This window comes from Osmerus eperlanus, chromosome 22 (genome assembly GCF_963692335.1).
Source record: "Osmerus eperlanus chromosome 22, fOsmEpe2.1, whole genome shotgun sequence".
NCBI lineage: Eukaryota > Metazoa > Chordata > Actinopteri > Osmeriformes > Osmeridae > Osmerus > Osmerus eperlanus.
Window position 1 is genome coordinate 6,375,288 of NC_085039.1, and position 20,788 is coordinate 6,396,075.

A 20,788-nucleotide genomic window follows, 5' to 3' on the forward strand; every position below is an offset into this window, starting at 1 on the left:
CACCCAATCTACTGAAGAAGCCCTGAAGGTAGAATACTAAAAGAGAAAAGGGAGGGTGAAGAGGAGGAGAAAGGAAAAAGGGGAGCTAGTGAGCCCATGTGTGAAGTTCAGTGTGAAGAGACAATACCCACTTAGCTGAAAAGGCAATCTGAGCTGGGTACGTGTTTAAAAAAGATAGTCAAACCCCCATTATGTCAACGGTGACTTGTTCATCCCCTACTCAGCCAAGTAGGTTGTGCACTCGGTTAGAGCGTTGCCCAACAGTTTGTAGTTTAACATCATCAGATTCTATTGGAGGTGTCAGGGGGAACGAGGGGGGGGGGGGGTGACACTGTGCCAAGTCCAACCAGTGAGAGTGCGCGCTGGCCCAGAAGGGTCCCATTTGGATGCTCGACACCCTCCCGAACAATAGCCAAGTGTGCAGCAAAGCACACAGTAAAGTCCTCTGTGGATGATTCAGTGTTGAGCAGGCTGCTCTGACAACAGCAGTCCGCGATGACTGCCTGCGTGACTGCGTATGTTCCGGTCACAGTGGACAGCTCGGAGCATTATGCATCAAAACTGTGTTACTGTTCGACACTTTGGCCTAATGCTCAAGCACCCATGAATTTTTATCTGCATGACGAACGACGCCTGACTAATGTGAATGACACCTGTTCTTTTTAAACTAAGCTTCCTACTTATGTTTAATTCACACCTGTTTTTTTTGTTGTTTTTTTTAGCTGATCTATATAGGTCAAGACAACAAAAGAAACCTTAGTTCTTGTGGTTCGTGATGGCACGAAGAGTGCAAAATGGTAAACACAACCTTTTGACTTGAGTGTTTACTTAACCTACATATGCATATACATTCCCCCGGAGTAGTTACTCAGCCCGTAAACAAACATAACTCACTCCTGACTGTCCCAATAGACTCAGTCATTATCTTGTCCTAGCTAATGCATAGCTAAACGGACAAGTCGTAAAGTCACATCTCTACAGTGCGTCTTAGTTTGTTTTTAACTCAAATAAGTAGTCGTCTGTTTGCGCTGGAGATCTTTTTTTGATTGGAGGGAAAATATTTGTACTGTATTTCATGAACGATACATGCTATCTAAATGTATGGTCGAGTCTGTTTCTATTTTAATTCGGCTGCTAAACGAAAGACTGTTCTACTTTTAACCTTCATGCCCAACTTTCTAAAGATACACACTTTTATTTTCATTCCTTGGCCTGAATTCACAGCCGTTGCTTTGGTCAAACTAAATCAACGATAGGTGGTAGGACCAGGTAAGAGAAAAAGAAAGAAAAAACACAAGGGGATTGATGGATGCTCGTCACACAGGAGCTAGGTTAAAAAACACAGTCGCTCATTTTCTTATCCTTGCGTGGGCCCCTAAAATTTTCTCCTGGTGCAGGATGGAGAGGAGGGTGGGTCTAGGGGTTCTCAAGTGTTACACTTACATTTAGTAGACGCTCTTATCCAAAGCGACTTACAGTAAGGACACAACGTCATTTGGCCAGGGAATCGAACCGGCAACCTTCTGATTAATAGCCCGATTCCCTAACCTCTCAGCCATCTGACCCCCTGAGTTAATTCCAAACCTCTGTGGCTCTTTTTTAGTTGGAGTCTACATATCTGTACCAATGGAGGGGCATTTGGGAAGGGAGTCTACCTCGATTTCCGTGGCAACGTGATAAATAAAAAGAGTGCTTTGTGCCAGTCGTGCGTTTCTGTGTGGTGGAACAGGCACCAGAGGTCTCTGTGGCAGGGGCTCAAGCATTTACAGTCAATCCAACTCAGTCAAAGACTTGTCAAAGATCAAACCAGTTCTATCTTGGGGAAATAAATTCACTCATGTTTTAGTCTGAAGTCCCCCCCCTCTCCTCATTTTCAGACTGCTTCACTAAAATTGCTTCCAGTTGCTTAATAGTACAACAAATCACACTCCACGTCTTGGTTTTTGTCTCCCCGTTCCTCCAGTCCAGTTGGGTACCACCAAAGTAGTTTTGATTCAATTGCTCTCGGATTGGTCGATTCAGAGGTATCCCCGAGACCTCCATTGCTCACTCAAGCCTATAAAGTTGTTTCCATGCGTAATTACAAGCCACGCGTAACAAGATGTCCATTTCCTGCAGTGGGACCTCTGATTGGGCCTGAGTTATGGTCCTAAAGCCCCTCTGTTCAGTCTCAGGTCTGTGGATGGATGGTGAAACATGAGAAGGTGACCATGACCACGCGAGCCCCAGCAGAACTGTCTATCTGAACCGGTGCCAGGCCCAAAAATAGGAGAGAGGAGAGAGGCTCTGGCTGTGGCAACCCCAATGCCCTCTCTCTCGCCCCTGCCAACGAGACAGAGGATTCAGACCTGGCTGTTGCTTCTTTCCACCAGTGTCTGGCATTGTCACCTCAGCTGGTGTCCTTCACTGTGTTGAATTAGAAGGGGTAATTATCAAAGCACAGTTTGTAAGACAAGCTCCGATTGCACAATAGTTGCAAAAGATAAACACTTGGTTTGGTGGTACTTTCTTGTTACTCTGCACAAGCGAAACGAACAACTTTAGTAATCAAACAGTTTTCCATCCAGCATGACTTAGACCTCAGGGAATTCCCAACAGTTTCTATCATAAACTGTATTGCACGCTATATCTTATGGGTTAGGATCTTGTATCTTTTGCCATATGGGATGCCTCAAGAGCTGTGGATGATGTGTATCCTTGGTCACCGATGGAATCACCACATCTCTTACCTCTGTGAGGGGAATCAGCTGCTGGCTGGTGTTGGAAAATCCACTGCTTTTTATTCCTGCCATCTGGTGGCAATTATGTCATGCTCGGCCTAACTTGGGGGTAACCACCATACTACTGAACAGCTGCCTGAGAATGGAGCAGGATTATCACGTCATTCTTTCCAAACTGAAAAGTGTCCCCATACATTGTTTTTTTTATACCTGTAACCAGCCCTTTTGAATGGCATTTCATTCTGTATTAGCTTCCATTGTCTCTAAGAAATGTACAAAAAAAACAACAACAAAAAAACACTTACAAATATGCAATGTTGAATGATTCTGACTAGAGAAATGATATTAGACATAGGATGTCTCCTGATATTTTGTGGTTTACAAGGCAAGTCTGTCACCATAGAGGAAGAATGGACCTTCTTCTATAGCCATGTTCAGTAATGATTTTAGTAAATTAGTTTAAATATAGATTTTGATGCCTGGATTAAGGTGATACACAGGCATCTTGTAAATTACAATATGGTCATTCTTAAAGCATATAAGGCTTCAAGCTGACAAAGAGAGCTTGATTATTTAATACCAAGATGTCCAAAGTTAAATTGCTTGGATGCTTTACATATTTGTGGTTGCACACTTACAGTGGGTGTTGTTGGTAGAATAGCCTACTCGTAAGGAAGCCTTGATGACAAACGATTGTGCTGAATTACAGGTTACATGTTTGGAAATATACGTTCTAAAGATTTGACACTAATTTGAGATTAAGCAACGAAGGATTCCAAGCAAATTTAATGCTTAAGGAAATATTTTTGTAAGTGAAGAAGAGGCGGATCTTATCGAAGTAAGCACAGTCGGTTGAGAACGTAACTTCACTTTACGTCATACTCAGTGCCTGCTGTTCTGTGAACGGTGGTGGTCGGTGACTGATCTCCTCGGCCTCCGGTAGCTCGCCATTGTGTCAAGATCCGCGACTGTCTGGAGAGCATTGAGGATAATGCAAGTGTAGAGCGACAGGAAGAGTTCGATGTCCATCTTTCCTTTCCATATATATGTTCTTGGCGTCACATTGACCCCAATGCCGGATTTGAATCCCTTGCTGGAAGTACATGTGGTAAGTTAATGATTTCACTGCTTGTGCTACTGTTCACTCGAATGAAACATAGTTCGCCATAACGAAATGTTATATATGGTCAGGTCGCCTATATTTGAAGAAGTTAACACATTGGATTTTGTTTCTTAATAAACAAAAAATATGTTGTCGCATTTTATCGCTGGGCTCTTGTCTTGAGCATTCGTGTAACTGCACAAGCGCTGCTTTTGTCAGGTTTCACAGATATTGGGCACAATTACACATTATTACACTGTTTAAACATTTTCACACATCTGTGCGCCCGCAGTTTTCTCATTTCGAAACATTTTGTTATGCATGGCCCCCAGTTCAGAGAGTGAACGTTTGAGTACTTTGTGGCAGGTGGCGGTGAGTAGGCTATGGCGCCCCCATCACAGCCCATATCTGTGGCGTTTGGCTTTGGAGGTCGGGGGCAGCTGCTCTGACAGGTTTCGAGATGGGTCACCAGCAGTTCATGTATTGAGATGATTAAGCTTACCTTCTCCAAAAATTCGAAACCGTCCCCTAAGACATGCATACTAAGCCAGAAGTTAATAATGGATGTAGGCTACAAGTGCAGATGGGTATTTGTGTGAATTACTGTATTTGTCTACTCACAGCCTTAATCATTCCTGTTCACTGGAAATATTTTTTTCTGACGGGGTGACAATGGTGACACCCACGCACACCGTAGTTTCGGTTTTCATAATGGACTCATGTTGGCCTACAACAACGACATGATAACTTGTTGGTGCCATTTAAACGAGGAATAGGAGGGGCTTATCAGCAGTGCAACTTTGTTCAATGAGAACTGACGTCCATGTGGGTCTTAGTACAATTGCTACTTTGTGAGAATTATGTAAGGTAAGGCTGGGGGATGTTTTTTTTTCTTCACATTTGAGACTTGTCCACAATGTGTCATAGTTGTAAGATATTGACAGACTTGTTACGTTTGGAGTATTGCAGTATGAGTCGTCTTATTTTTTTTTAATGAGCCATGGATTCTGGAAGCGAAAGTATAAGGCTGAAAGTTAGGGAACTTAAAACCCACAAAAATAAAGGTTTACATAAGCCTTTGTATGCATTCTCAAACAATTTGACACGCCTTACAGCAAAACAACTGTGGATCCTGCATTCTTACAGGAACTATTGACTTGAAAAGTGCCTTTTCCTTAGACTTTTGTAAAATTCAATTTTAATCTTTGGAAATATGGCATCTTTAAACAATGTCAGACCTGCTGCAAGAAATAGCAACGCATGCAGACTGAAGACATTAGTAATCTGATCTGAAATTAGGAAATTATTGTTAATTACTGACATTGTCAATGGAACATTACAAAAATGGCCAAATGACAATATACAGTAACTCTTAGCTAAGGGGAAGGAAAGCCTATTAAAACTGAAGCATTCACTTTTAGTGACTAAAGTCCACCTTCCTTGAAACCCAATGCTGGCTGCCCCAGTTTCCAGTAAACAGTGTTTGTTCCTATTTTCATTTCTTAAAGACAAGAAAGGAAGTTCACCTAAACATTTCAGCCAAATTGGCTCTGAAAGCCCCTCCTTTCTGCAATCAATCAAACTAACTCACCATCTCCCAAACAAGTCCCAATAAATCAGGTCTACAAGCACCCACTTGCCTGCAGTAGAAACCTGGGCAAACACAACCTAATGCCAGTCTGCCTGGCTTCTGACTGTGGTTTCTCGCATGACCAGAGCCTAACAGTGATCCTTGTCTTCTTTAACTGGTATGGATTATCCTCTCCCAGGAACCTTGGGGCACATTTAAAACAAAAATAAAAGGCTTGCTCAGCCTACATGCAGGTAGTGTGGGAAAACGACTATTAAGCGCTGATGACTAATTCTCAGACCGTGCTGCACGGCTGTGTGCTGCGAGGTGCCAGAATTGCTTAGTAAATGTGCCACAGACAATTTCTTCGTCTTTGACCAAAGAGATCTACAGGCCACCTATTCTTGGTGACAAGGCCTGCAGGGCAAGGGATGGGTGGGGATACGGCCTAGCGCTCCAACCTCCTTTTGGAGGAGAATCAAATGACACTTCACCGTCCTTCAGCGTTCCAACGGAGCACTCCAGACGTGCTGTGTTAACGGAGGATTATTGATATTGCGGCGTGTGAGAAGACACCCGTTCGAGGGAGTTCACACAGGGACATTTGAAAGAGGCGTGCAAGTGCCATTGCTCTAAGCTGGATGAGGCCCTGAGCAGAGCATGGAGATGGGGCAGGGGACTCGCCATGTTGCAGTAATGGTGTTGTAATCGGACACCATTCCTTATTGTTTTGGTCAAAAGAAAGGTATGTGGCCTCCTTAGCTCTGATGCCGCTGCAGCCTTTCGCCCTATGGACAGCCAATGGCTGTCTTAACCCCAATCAGATTTTTCCCTCTCTCTCTTTCTGTCTGTCTGTCTGTCTGTCTCTTTCTGTCTCTCTCTGTATCACTCTCTCTTTCACGTTCCCATCCTCACTTTCTTTGTTAGCCCAGTCCACTCTATTATCTCCATCCATCCTTCTATCTCCCCACCCATCGCCCATCCTCAGACAGTGTCAGCAGATGGCAACCTCGAAGGGCCCCACGTGTGAAAAGAATGAGTGAGCGGAGGGGGGGGGGGGTGGGGGGAGGGGGGGGGGGGGTGGATGAATAATGCTTTGGGATGGGGGAGGTACATGGAAGATATGTCCCGATTGGTATTTTTGTCAAGACGTCTACCGCACAGTGTAGCCCGCGCCGTGTGAACACACACTGCTCCTCTCACACGCGCGTGCGGAACTCGCACTCACCTTCACTCTCATCCCTAAGCTGCGGCACCAGCTATAGCAGGCGGAATGGAGAAACAATTTGTTCTTTCTTGCGTCTCTACTACAGCTCTCCCCCCCTCCCCCTCCTTCTCTCATCTGTCCATCCTCCTTCCTTCCCTCCCTCCTTCCCTCCCTCCCTCCCTCCCTCCCTCCCTCCCTCCCTCACTGGCTCTCTGGATTCCCAGCTGACCATGTTCGTCATGGTAACAGGCGAGCGTGGAGCTTGCCCCGGCAGCGCTTGCACTTCCTGTGTGTGTGTGTGTGTGTGTGGCCTAGGGGTATTTGGTGTGCCGTGCTCACAGTATTCAGAGTCCAAGATCAGTGTGTGAGTGAGGCTTTCAAATTGTCTCTTTTTCTCTCACACACACACACACACGTTCACACTGAGATATAGGTATGCAGCAGAAGAAAAATAGGCTTAGGAAACAGGAATCCCGAATCTTGTCTTTTTCTCTGGCTTTCACAATGGCAGCACATTGCCCAACCAGTCAAGAGGCAAACCTCTAACAGGCTGCTCAGTTTGTGCAGTGGGATAGAATTACACATGGCTGAAACAAAGCTCTCCAGGAGAGGTGTACTCCATCTTAGGTGACAGTTTAGCTTGGCCTAGTGTACGGTCTTGTGGGTTGTGCATTGGAGTATTATCTTTTACTATCTTTACTGTGGATTTCCCTCCTTTCTTTGCCTGAGGACACTTGACATAAAATGAGAGTGATAAATCACAGACAAAATGTGTTAAGCTTTGATTGGGGATGTTAAAAGGTTCCAGGAGGCAAGATGTGATGTATGGAATCTTTATGGTGGTTTTTGGAGGAAATGAGATATAATAATCCATTGAGCAATGTTTTCCCCTTTTCACCTTACATTAGACAGTCCACCTCTGGTGGCACTTGTGTCTTGAATATACCCATATTTGACCATCAACTTTGAGGCGGCGTGTCTCCAAGCGCTCCCATCGTTTGGACGGAAGCCGAACATTTCCTGTGCTGACATGTGTTCTGATTGAGTCAGGGGGGGGGGGGGGGGCTGTGTCGGAGTCTGCCACCCACGAAGTCAGCTGACTCCACCTCACATGGGAGCCGGTCAGCTGATGTTCAAACCCACCTCTCAATTCCCCCCACCCCCCAACACACCCACACACGCAGTGTCAGCGGCTGCGCCTGCTCGACAGTCACTTCTTGTCACTTGTGTTTTTGAAGGAAACGGGCCGACTTCCAGGAAACTTGTATGCCTCGGTATGAGGAACGTTAGATGTTTTAGTTCCACTAAAGCTGTTTTTACCGAAAAGGGCGCGTGAACAAAGGGGCTTTTCTCCTTGAGCCTCGTGTTGAACTGTCAAGATCTCTTTCCTATCAGTTGTCTCGGTAGCGTCTCACTTGTGGAAAACTCTTGAGGTTCCTGTAAATGACAACTTGAAATGTAACTTGACTTGTGTCACGTACTGTCACATACTGTCTTATCTAAAAGAACGTTTTGATAATAAAGTGTCAGTGACAATATCAATGTCAATAGTTTGTTGATGTCTAGAAAGCAGCTGTAAATCAGACATGGGGTTAGGTCCTATTTGTCAAATTTTGTTGACTTCACTGTTAATTTCATAACATGCAGCCTTTATTTTTTGTACACATTATCCTGGGATGGCATATTCCCTTCCAGATCCCAATCATAACTTGGATCCAAAAAGTCACAAAATGCAAACTTTCCAAATAAGGGGAAATGTACAGCACTGTAGTGTATGTACTGTAGATATAATATTTTTTTTCCATGGTTACGAGTAAATGATTATTGTATCTAACTATATATTTGACTGACGATGCTCCTTTCTGGCCCACAGATATATGTTGGGTAACGGTGTGAAGCGCAAACTGGAAGAGGATGAGTTGGAGGACGGCAGGGATGTTCTGGCAGCGGGGGGTTTTGGACCCTCTAGGGCGTCCTACACCCTCCAGCGGCAGACCGTCCTCAACATTTCCCTGATGAAGCTGTACGGGCCACGGACAGCGGCCGAACCGGGCCTCAAGCGCCGTGTCCTGATCAACAACATGATCCGCCGCATCCACGACGAGTTCAAGGAGGAGGGCGGCCTGAGGGCGCTGTTCTTCTCCGTGGCGCCCGCCACGCAGAGCGCCGCCATGGAGGAGGACGAAGGCTACCACGAAGCCCCGCACTCGCCCTTCGGCGTCCTCTCCTCATCGCTGCCCGGCCTGTCGCCGCTCGACTCCTGCCTGACCCCGGCCTCGCTCCTGGAGGACGACCCGCCTCTGTTTTTCGCCTTGCCGCCGTCCTCGCCCCACCCCGGCCTCCACCCCCACTCCTCTCCCAGGCCGCCGCCCCTGCCGTCGCCCAAAGACAGCTTTGCCTCGGCCTTGGAAGAGATCGAGGAGCTGTGTCCGACCTCGTTGACAACCTCCGCTACCTCCCCCTCCCTCCCCTCTCCCTCTGCTCCCTCACAGACTACCCGGGTACCGTCCGCGGGAACAAACATGAAGGATGAGGGGAAAGCCCTGAGCCCTCGGGATCCGAACCCGCTTATGCAGGAGGAAGGCAGCGCTGTGAAAGCCGCCGAGTCCCTTCCACCCAGCAATACAGACACATCGTCCTCCTCCGGGGCCTTCCTCACAGACTTTGCCCTGGACGACATTCTGTTCACGGACATCGACACCTCCATGTATGACTTCAACCCCGGCGGTTCAGCCCCGAACTCCAAAATGGCCCCCGTGGTGACTACAGATGACCTTGTCAAGACCATATCTACCTTTGGTGGGGGAGGGGGGAGTTCGCCCTCCCCTCTGTCCCAAAACCAGACGTTCAAAATGGACCTCGCTGAGCTGGACCACATCATGGAAGTGCTGGTGGGGTCTTGAGTGACAGTTTGATACACCAAAAGAAAATGTCACCTTTCAAGGTTACTAAAAAAATAATCCCTCCCCCCTGTACAGTTTTATACTCATGTCCGTAAATTGTAAAAACAAAATATGTCATCATCTTGAGTCTTTTTTCTTTTCTTTTTTTGACTACACTGTGCATGCAAAACAACAAGCTTGCTTTCCAGAATGAAAAACAGATTTTGAATGTATGGAACGCATTTTTTATTACTGTCTGAGTGCCTTGGAGTGTCAGAGTCCCTTCACCCTTCAGAGTGCTTTCAGTTTCTCAGAGACTTTTGTTTCCACAATGCATACAAATACAGCTTACTTTGGGAATGCAGTATTTCTTATCGAGCAGTTGCATCCAAAATTCTAGGCTAAGGAGGGTGTTTTTGCATATGCAGTATGCATTATAACCTTGTAGCGCTTCAGTTAAACCAAGCCAGTTTTAACGCACTTAATGCACTGCAAGCATGTGCTTAAGGCCGCTTAATGTTTGAATTGGTTAATACATTTTGCAATATGGCTTAAATACTTCAATGTTGTCATTTCAACAGGCTAAAGACATTTGTCATAACTTAGAAAATATTTTACGAATATTTACTCAGAAATAGATGTTATTAGTTGATACGATGCAAAATGTCTGACTGAATTCTCTATCTTGCTTGTTGAAGTGTTACTTTAACACTGAATGCTGTCGTCTACATTTTATCCATCAATTATTTTAAAAGTTCTATTATTTAACTGAACTTTTGACACGGTTGTTGTCAGTCTATGCCTTATGTTTTTAATTGATTGGAATTTGATCAAAATAGGATTTCTACACTAGTCTCATTTTTTACAGTTCAGAATTGCCGCCAAGAAATTACAAATGGTTCATTAATTTTATTTGAAGTATTATGAAGTTATTTATTACCTTGCATTTACAGTGTACATATATTTATTCTAACATGACACTAACATTTTTGGATTGTACAGAACATGGAACGTATTCATCTAGAAATATAGACAAGAGTATAGTGTGTGTGTGTAATGACATGCTGTGGAACATTTTCTTATGTGGGAGAGAAATCAGGAATTCTTGGGCTTTACCGCTGACTTTGAATCTGTGCCTTGTTCTATGCAACATATATTCATTTGTCAAAAAAAATTATGTACAATGTGCATACTACCTTGATGCAATTACACTTTTGTAGTTTTATTTTCTACAATAAATTGAAAAGAAGGAATGTGTGTTGTAGTATTACTCCTGTGGAAGTGCAAATGCAACCATTCTCCCGATCCTTTGATTTTGCCAAGTTCACACTGTACTACATTACCAAAACATGTATTTCATAGCACAGTGATAGTATTATTTTAAGTATGGTATAACTTTACCACACCACTGAATTTCCCCATGTTGAGTTCCCGGAGGGAATTTTTGCCAACTCCACCTGTTTGTTATGTAGATGTTTTTGTGAAAGTGTCCCAGACACTTTGAAAGGAGTCATTGAATGCAAAACCGAGTTTACCTTGTCATAGTTGAATAACGACAGTTTGGTGGGTTAAATGGACATAGTGAACCTCAAAGTCCATTGACACCTCTTTCCTATGCAAATCTCACAATTTGAAACTGCCGCTGTAAAATGGGTGGTTTTCAAAAAAACACGAGTTGACGTCAACTGTAAACTAACCAATCATTGCGCAGCTCATCTAAATATTCATGAGCATACCATAAAAGGGAGAAAACCTCTGCATTAGGGCGCATAGAACAGCACCCGGCCATTTTCAGCCCAACCAATGTTACATACCCTATTCGGAGACCTTAAGGAACAGTGTGAAATACCCTATAAAATCATTGTATGAACCCTTTAAAGATGCAAGAGGGGAGAAACCAGAAATGCATAGCTGCTATACATAGTCTAATGCAATGACAACAATGCCGTATTTCTCTTAAATTATTTTAATTTCTTGTGTACACTAAAAGTAAATTTACACACTTAGTCTGAAAAGAACCCGGGCATGCATGTTAACCTTTTTACAGGCTCATCACGTGATTCATTTTTTCCATAGGAATTTTCCCATACATTTTACAGTCCATAGTTTTACTGTACACAGTCTAAAGCCACAGTGAACTATGATTACATCCATTTCATCTTTACAATGTGCAAAATCCTCCTGGGAACAGGTTGAGTGGTACAACATAACAAATAGCAAGAGAAATAAAGAAAAGGGAATAGACAATGACAGCGAAACCACGAAAAGCACTTCGTAACTGTAACTGAACACAGAAATTGGTCCCATAATTCCCTTATGATGTACGTCTACCTCCAATCAGCTACTGATGTCAGAATTCGTTCAGTGTTTTTTGTCAGTGGTTAAAACCATAAACATCTTTTCACCCCCCAAAAAAAATTTAAGAAAAGGAAAAAGGGAAACAAAAATTGATTATAAAAAAAAAAGAAAACTACAAACACAAAATACAGCCAACTGCCAATTTCATACTTGTCGAATGACTGGTGATGGGAGGGTACGATTGAATCACAAGTAACCAACGGGTGTACTGGAACAACAGCGCATTTTAGCCTTAGGTTAAGAAATAAGGGTTAAAAATCTAGGCCCTATGTAAAATGACAAAAGAAAAACTAAGGCTATTAACACAATGGGGAAAACATTCAGCTGGATTTTGCAGGCAGTGTGGTTTCAAGTCATTATATATCTATGTATTTATATATATATATTTATATTTGTATAAGTATATAAGTTGTATATATTCCATTTTAATTTATTTGACCTTTGCTTGAAGAACTTAAACCAGTGTTTCATTTTCCACACAAAGACAAACATGTATACACTCCCAGCACAAAAGAATAACGAAAAATCTCTAATAGTCCCTGATTATATACACATTGATTCTCCTATTATAAATGATACACCTTTTCTAGGACCTTGATCTATAAATTAACAAACAAACTAACATCTCTGTAAATAATATCTTCACTCCTACTATTAATGCAGCTTGCTCACAGGCTTGGCCTGTTCCAGGTCTGACAAACCCATTTCCCATATTGATGGACAATGGATAAATGTTTCACGTGATTAAAAAAAGAATGATTAAAAATCGACTGAAAAAAAATAAAAAATAGAGAAAAAGGAACGACGGGTAAACGATGATGGCCACCGTAAAGTCAAAGAGCAAATGACAGGAAGCGACATGGTGGTGATGGAGGAGAGGAGGAGGGCTATTGGGGGAGTTTTGAGGGGGGGGGGGGGAGGGTCAGTCCGATGTGGGTTCTGAGCAGCCCAGGGGTGTAAGCGTGGTGGGGAACATCAGGACCTTGGCCTGCATGAAGGACAGGTCAGGCAGACACGCAATCACCTTCGCCGCCTCCTCACTCAAGTTCTCCTCTTTCCGGGGTTTTCTGTTGAGAAAAGAAAACAAGATTGTTGACCTGTGCTTCTAAACCATTTCTTCTTGATGCAAGAGATGATGTTATGGCCATGTTAAATAGATAAGTTATCTGGGCTTACAGGCTGAGATAGTATAGGCTGGACTTTGGCCCTCCAGCTCAATGTAAATGTAGTAGTATAATATAAATAATAGTAGTTATAGTTAGGGGGTGCAAAATTGTGGATTTTGAAAAAAGGCTCCATCTAGTGTTTCAACATCTCAGCATAAAGATAGGGCATTTGTTTTGGCCATACAAAAACTATGCCTGACCCCTTTTCTTTTGGTCGATAAAAAAAACCCACACCTAAGCTACCACTGCATATCCCATATGCAAAGTCTGAGATACTTGGACAGCAAATGTGAGGTATTAGACAACCAATCAAATCAATTCCATTGTACATTTCAGACCATTGATTGGACATGTCTGGAATTTGTGCGTGCTGTTCATTTCTCTCTTTGTCTACCGTAACGTTTTGCTATTCTAACGGACACCCACCTTGTTGAGGTGCTGGTTTTATCCATGGTGGACATAAGGCGGGCAAAGGCATCTGCCACTCGGCTTCCAGAGCCACTGGGATCCATTTTGGCCGTGGTCAACTCATACAGCTCCGGGTCAACTCCTTTTCAAGCAAACACACATACAAACGCACTAAATGTAATAAAAAAAACATTTGAGCACATAAAAAAACTTGTTAAAAGCAACTTTGATTAAATTCCCCAACTGTTAAATTGCTCAGGATTAAATTAGTTGGCTACTGAAAGCCTCATGATCAATCATGCCAGCCCGTCATCCATGCATTTTCTTATTCCATCTGTTAGACCAACCGATAAAAACAGAATGGGCTTGATTTTGTAAAAAATTTAAAGCAGGCAAAAGAAGTCAGTCAATTGAAAAAACATTCATCATTAACAAGAGAAACAGTAGAGAAAAGGAAAGGAAGGGACTTCTGACCCAGCTCAAATACAACTTGCAAATACTTTGAAATATTTTAGGTGCTCGGTTTACCCAATCGGAACTGTCCAGAAAAATCTGTATGCGTGTGACAGACCCTCACGCACCTCAAATACTTTCAGGTATTTACACGTTATGTCATCCATGTATTTGACCCCGGCTGCCAGGAAAGAGAATCCTGTGCTGCTGACCTGGGATGGAGGTGGAGCCGCTAGAGCCAGAGTCCTCCACGGGCCCAAAGAAATCGAGGTTGAGCAGAGAGGAGCCTCCGCTCGCTTGACATTCAACATGGCGGGCCGAGGCAGGAGAGGGTTAACAAACGGAGAAGAGTCAGAGAAGAGACGCACATGAAGACATGCTGCTTGTCGTTAGTTGAAGGGGGAGTTTAAAGAGGTGTTAACCAAGTGTCGTGAAATGGAGCCTTGTTAATTACAAAAGTGAGTTCTGGAAGATTTTTTTGGGGGGGGGGATTGGTGATCCGCCGTGGATGGTAAAAAGAACGAATGGTGATTTGTATTGCATTGTATGTCATGAAGAGGTTTTCAATATTTGACAAGTTCAAGTTAGAGAAAGGTAGAGGGAATGAGATTTGGTTTGGGGAAGCAGCTGCTTTCAATGCAGTCATAAGAAAATGGTTTGATGAATGGTGGCGATGTCAAATTCATAGATGAATAATAACATCAATCAACTCAAAGGACTGATGCCAAAAATCACCTTAAATTACGAATTAAAATGTAGGCAATACTTCATCAAAATTCACCCTTGGTTTTAATCACAATCACTTCTCATTTTTAATTGGTCTCTTTGATTAGTCTCTTTATAACAATTTCATCAAGCACTCCACTTGACATTTATTATCTTTACCTTGAGTTACAGTGACTTACAGGCATAGGGAGTGACAACAAAATGGAGACTAGTAAATGACTATGCTATGAAGATAAAGAAAAAGCCAGCACAGAAAGAAAATAAAGGAGTGGTGAAGAGAATAGACTGGTCGGACTCCTGTCGGGAGCCTGGGGGGAAACCTTCAAGGCATTGGGTTGTGGAGGTGGTTCGAGGGGAGGGACCTACCATCCAGGGGGTTAGTAAGGCCACTGCTGCTCCAGTCAAACTGGACGGGCGGGAGTGTTTCCTGCTGACAAGAGGGGAATGGGCGTTGGCTGAGAGGAAGGTGGCGAGCCCTCGGTTATGGAACACAGCTAATCATCGACTTATATATGCGCAGGGTATTGTACAAATCTGATTTCCACTATAAATCCACTTCAAGATGTAGCTAAGCCTCACATAGAATGTACTGTCAAAACTATTGTAAATGGTTACTCTGTGAAAAGAATATACTGTATTTACACATTGTAACTTCCTTCACTTAACCGTCATTTATATGTAATCATGGATCAACAATTATAATATGCATGACTTGGGCAGGTTAACTCAAATATCTTCCTCAACAGCGGGACCTTCGATCGTTTGGGCTACCTGCGCTGTATCCGGGGGACAGGTGCTTAGCTCAGGGGCCACTGGAGGCGCTTGTGCTATGGACGCAATCATCTCAGCGGCCGAAATGGGTTTCACAGGTTCTTTGGTGGGTTCCAGCATGCCCTATGGTTTATAGAGAAAGACGGGGTTTAAAAATCAGGGTATTAAAAAGGGGTTAGGGAGTGGGGAGGACCAAAAAAAAAAAATGGTCATTTATTTTATTCATGCCGAAATGTTAGCAGACACAAATCATGCCATGCACCACTGGTGTTAACACACTAAGTATGAGGCCGGCTGAAGAAAAGTAATGTAATTTAAAAACGGTTCCGTCCGCGAGATATATATGTAATTGAGCATTATATAACATACGGTTACTGAATATGTGTCCTACTGCAAAAGTGGGAAAACAAACAATTCATAGTCAGGCTTAACATGCCGTTATTGTCAGTTACTAAAGTTCACGTTTTGAGATCAATAACTCATTAATTGACCCCTTGGTTTTGTCTTTCAGTTCCGAGCAGAGAGAGTCTAGACACAGGGTTCAACTCACCAGGCTGGCAGCATACATGGGGACGATCACTGGCTGCTTCTTCTGACCTGTGAACAACTGTGGAGGAAACAAAAAAGAAAAAGTTACAGTACACATTGCTAATAATTATCAATAACCTGTCACTAACCATAACCTTAGCGACTCTTTGATGTATCCCAACAGAGTTGGTGTTTTAAATCGAAAGGACCCTAAAAAAAGCCCACAGTTGCAAGGATTTCTTTGGACAAACAGGAGATTAAAACAATGCTCTTCTCGTATAACTGATAAGTTACAACTTACACTGATGACTGATATTAAGATGTCCTTTCAGAATAGTTTTGGGCTGCCCGCCAATGCTGAGACATTCATAAATTAAACAAGGTCACAGGAAGGGCGGAGAGAGTGAATCTGATGACTGCCAGCACAACTCACAATGTTCCTGGTGTCAATGCCCAGAGAGCAGAGCAGGGTTTTGTTGCTGTGGGAGCCCCCCCACTGGTGCCTCAGGCCGAAGGAATTGTGGATGTCCTGCAGCTGCCTCCACACGTCCCACAATCCCCTGCGGACGCGGGACGGAAATCGGATTCGTCGGGATTCCAATGCGATGGAGGACTAGTCAATATCGCCAACGTGATGACCCCGACTACAACTACGTCATACCCCTTGCACAAAGTCACAACTTCGACACTACACAAAAATCGCATGATGCTGTGCTCTGGACAAAGATGATATCACTATGTTAACGTGGCTACCCGCGACGTGGCTCGCAGGAAAGATCTCGCTCACCTGTTATCTGTGGCGCTGCCCTTCCCATCCTCCTCCTGCTGTAACCTCTCAGGGGGCTCCAGACGGGTTTTCAGGGACAGCACCTCCTCCCCCACCTGAGGGACAGGTGTCTCTGGGAAGGTGGCCTGAAAGAGCTTCTCCAGCCGGCAGGACAACGATGCCTAATGATGGAACAGGCACACAGCATTTGGTCCTTTCTGAGACTTGACACATTTGTCCTCTCCCGTAGCCCCAATATGATCATATTTCCACGATGATTAGCGAGGATGGAGGCTAACGCAACTAGCAGCAACTGACACTACTTTTAGTGAAGTGACCAAACGTGTATTTCAATGATAAAGAGAAATTGTTTAATCTACTTGAGGGTGTGGAATACCCTGCCAGTTCACATTCCTAAGGGAGGGAAAGGGGTGGGGGGGGCGGGGCAGGTGTTGGCACTCTACTTCGGTTATAAACGTCATCAAGTGTGTCCGAAATTCCTTTCGAGCACCCAGGAGCAAGGATGGTTGATTAAAGCTGAAACCTCAGCTTCAGTGGAAAGGAAGACAGTCTCCCAGCTTTGCTCAAAAGCATTCCAGCTATGCAAGCCAAAAAACTCACCGACAGACTCTCTCTTCTACTGGTGTCATCCCTGACGGATGGAAAAGATGTCCCAGCTCCGCTCTCTTGCCACTCGTCCTCGCTCTTCTCCGACGGCGCGGCGCTCTGTTCCCCAAACGCAGCCCAGGAGTCTCCCTCCCCTTGACCTTGTTCTGGCTCGTGAAAGGCATTCCAGCCAGCGTCTGCGTCAGTGTCCGCGGCGACAGCGGCCGAGCTAAAATCGGCAAAACTGTCGCTGCCGGGGAAATCGGTGAACTCCTCCCTGTCCTTGTCGACGGGAGGGTTTTGGGGGCTATCGAAATCGCCAAAGTCCTCATCGTCCCCCAGTTCCTGCGCGGGTACAGCGTTCGAGCCGGTCGAAACACCGTCTTCTTGTGTCTCGGGCTGTTCGAAATCAGCAAAACCCTGTTCGTCAAACGAGCCCACGTCCCCGAAGTCTCCAAAGTCTTCGTCGTCCTTGGCCAGTTGACTGTGGCCGACGGGGGTGGCCATCTCCTCCTGCAGGGGTGGTGACGGTACCGAACCTGTAGTGCTCATGTCCCCGTACTCCTCTAGGGCTTCGGTCGACAGCGGACGTCCGAACGACGTCTCCGTCTCCGTTTCGGTCTCGGTCTCGTTTCCGGAACCCTTCTCGTCCGCTTGCTCTCCTTCCCCGTCTCCACCAGTGTCTGGCGAAACTCCGTTCTCCTCGATAAGTGCCTCGCCTGACCCTTCGGAACCCATGCCATTCTGGGCAACAGGTTCCCTAGTGCAAAGTGCCTCTGAGCTTGAGGGCTCCGGTGCAAAGGCTACGTCCCTATCTTCAGTGTTACCGTCCGTGTGAAAGCCCCCGTCCCCATTGCTAAGTCTGTCACGGGCCACGGCAGGATGAGAATCGGAATCAGGCCCCGGAGTGTTTGCGTTGGTTACGTGGCCGTCCCTGACGATGTCCTCGGAACCACTCTCCTGCCCCACGTTTGAATTCCGTCGGTAGGCCCCTTCTGCTAGACAATCACCCCCCTCTGTGCAATCCGTGTTTTCACTCAGGTTGGTCGACTGGCTGAGGTGTCCTTGAATGTCTGCATTAGAAAAAGCAGCAAAATCTGCAAAATCATCTTCTTCCGGGCTAGGAGGGCACTCGTCTGGACTCTCTGTGGAGGTTCCTTTCTGGTGAGGGTGGACAGCATGCTGTGAGGAGAAGGGGATTTCCTGCACTTCGAAAGAGGCAAAGCCATTTGTTAGGACTTCCATGACACCGCCATTGCAATCCGAAGGTTTGTTGTCAGTTAGGGTATTCCTGTCAAGGTCCAGAGAATTCGAGTGATGGTTGGGTTGCGAGTGGTCAGCAAGCCTTTTCAGGTCCTCAGTGTTGACAGTTCGGTCAGAAGGACTGCCATCCCCTCCCGGCGCAACCCCATTGGTCTTTGAGAGGTCTTCTGCAGGACCCCGACTTACAGAACCACAGCTAAGGTTAGAGATTGCAACCACACCTCCGTTGTTGAGGAGCTCGGGCGGCGAGGTGGCGGTCAAGGCTTGGTTCTGGTTGAAGGTAGCTGGGGTGTCAAACTCTGTGAAGCTGACACTGTTGGGGACACCGGAAAAACCACCAAAGTCACCAAACTCATCGTCTTCTTCTTCGGCGCCGTCCTCCATAGGGGGTGGAGAAGATGAGAACATACGTATCACATCTGGCTCCATGGTCCTGAAGCAATCACACACGTCCTTGAGGTTACAAGTCCCACTGTGAAGAGAGGGAGAATACACTTGTGTTAGTGTTCATATGATGGAGAACACCTAGAAGCAAAAATGTCTTTAATTCCCTTACAGAACTTGGAAATGCAATAAAAAATAAAAATACACAATTTGACAGGTTAATTCTTGGAATACAATAAAGATACTGATACAAAATGCTATACCAATGACTAATCCATTGCAATCTGAGAGGTTTTGGAAGAGCAGAGGTCTCTTGATGGTACCTTTGGGCCTTACCTATTACCCCTGTCTGTTGTGTTGCTAAGGGCTTAACTCAAATTAAATTACTGATGCACTCTGGACTTAAAGTGAACATATTGTTTTCAAATGAACAGTAATCAAGTGCTAAGAGGGAAGTAGAAAACTTGTAACAACTTGTAATAACTTATAATCAAGCTAGACCTAACAGAAAAGTGATCCACTCTAACTGGTTTAAAGCAGAGAAACTAAGGTTTAGGGTTTTCTGAATAAAATCACATGCATCCGTTAATATGGGGTGATTGAATTTACCCCATAGAGGAATATTATAGTGTACATTCTCTGTGCCTATTCATGCAAATTCCAATGTTCCACTTTTGATCCTAAATACTAAGGAGCTTGATATATTTTGTAAGTGCAACATTACCAACTAGGCTACGTTTTGGAGAAGAAAAACAAATCAACGTTTAAAGGTTGCCGATACCGCAATTACCACCATATGTTTCCTGACATACATGAAGAATTCAAATCCTTAACAGGTGCTAGTAAAAAACAAGAACGATTAAACACTTATCCATCAGCTTTTGTGCCACCACTTGGTATGTTAGCTAGCTTGGCTATAATTAGTCTTCAAAGTAAGGCCAATGGTCACGGGCTCCTGTCAGTTTGTTGTCATGTTTGACAGTTTCAGTTCAGACAGTAGCTAGCTAGAGCTAAATAGCTGGCTTTTGCTAGCTAGGGAAAGCTACTACCTAGCATTCTGTGGTGTGCATTCGCACTTATTAACTTAATCTAACTAGGCATTTAAATGTAGATGTAGATACCTAAATAATCATATATTATTATAACATGATCTCACTATTATTATGCTCACCATAAATGAAACCGGGTACTACAGTACCGTTAGAGCTAGCTAGCTCGCAAGCTAGACTGAACTGGCTAGCTTGCTTTCCAGCTAGGCCACGGAAAACACCTTAAAGATCCAACTCCAGCCCAGCCAGGATTGGGCGAGGACAGCTAGTCTAGCTGAAACCTACTAGCTACAGCTATTATTACTGCTACTGCTAGCAGAAACACAACACAGGTCATCATTGCCCGCTCACCACACAGTTGGCTTCAGCTAGAGAGGTCGTCAGTCTATGGTTACAAATGTCAATTTCATTAATTAAGCCTGCAACAAATGATGTCGTTATTTTTCTTAGAAAGGATTATACACTTTCTTAGCTATCCAATGCTAGTGCTAGCTGCATTACCAAGTCTGCAGCCCAGTAACGTTAGCTAGTAGCTAGCTTTCAGGCTGTGTATCCGGGTTTGTTACTGCACACAAACACACAATTAATCATACCTTAATATCTTGACGCTTCATTTTCATGGCTCACATGAAGTAGACACTTGCTATAGAATGTAGATCATAGCCAGCGACACATTAAGTTGGGAAACGGTTTGCATTAAAGACAAAACTATTGTTGAGTCAGCCGGTTATGATGATCCTACTTTGCTTTCTCTCGTCGAATATTACCCAGCATGCAACAAGAGCTTTGGTGTGGCAGGCAGGCAGGACTCGCCCACTGCTTGCGAGGC

The 20,788-nt window shown here is 44.5% G+C and overlaps 2 protein-coding genes across 5 annotated transcripts; one reads left to right on the top strand and one right to left on the bottom strand.

Moving 5' to 3' along the window:
* The first annotated feature begins 3,474 nt into the window (after positions 1–3,474).
* Positions 3,475–10,728, top strand: LOC134008719 (SERTA domain-containing protein 2-like). Its single transcript, XM_062448223.1, has 2 exons — positions 3,475–3,828; positions 8,473–10,728. Exon 2 carries the CDS (start codon positions 8,477–8,479, stop codon positions 9,500–9,502), a length of 1,026 nt encoding a protein of 341 aa, XP_062304207.1. The 5' UTR covers positions 3,475–3,828; positions 8,473–8,476; the 3' UTR covers positions 9,503–10,728.
* Positions 10,729–11,431: 703 nt separating this feature from the next.
* On the bottom strand, positions 11,432–20,715 carry aftpha (aftiphilin a). 4 transcript variants are annotated; one of them, XM_062448575.1, is made up of 10 exons: positions 20,553–20,715; positions 17,279–18,998; positions 16,679–16,839; positions 16,325–16,451; positions 15,914–15,970; positions 15,364–15,486; positions 14,959–15,019; positions 14,079–14,162; positions 13,432–13,555; positions 11,432–12,906 (listed from the first exon to the last, which is right to left on the bottom strand). In XM_062448575.1, exons 2-10 carry the CDS (start codon positions 18,953–18,955, stop codon positions 12,762–12,764), a joined length of 2,559 nt encoding a protein of 852 aa, XP_062304559.1. In that variant the 5' UTR covers positions 18,956–18,998; positions 20,553–20,715; the 3' UTR covers positions 11,432–12,761. The 4 variants fall into 4 exon arrangements, with proteins under 4 accessions (XP_062304559.1, XP_062304558.1, XP_062304562.1 ...); XM_062448574.1 differs by having other exon boundaries at positions 14,959–15,022; XM_062448578.1 differs by lacking the exon at positions 14,079–14,162.
* Positions 20,716–20,788: the final 73 nt, after the last annotated feature.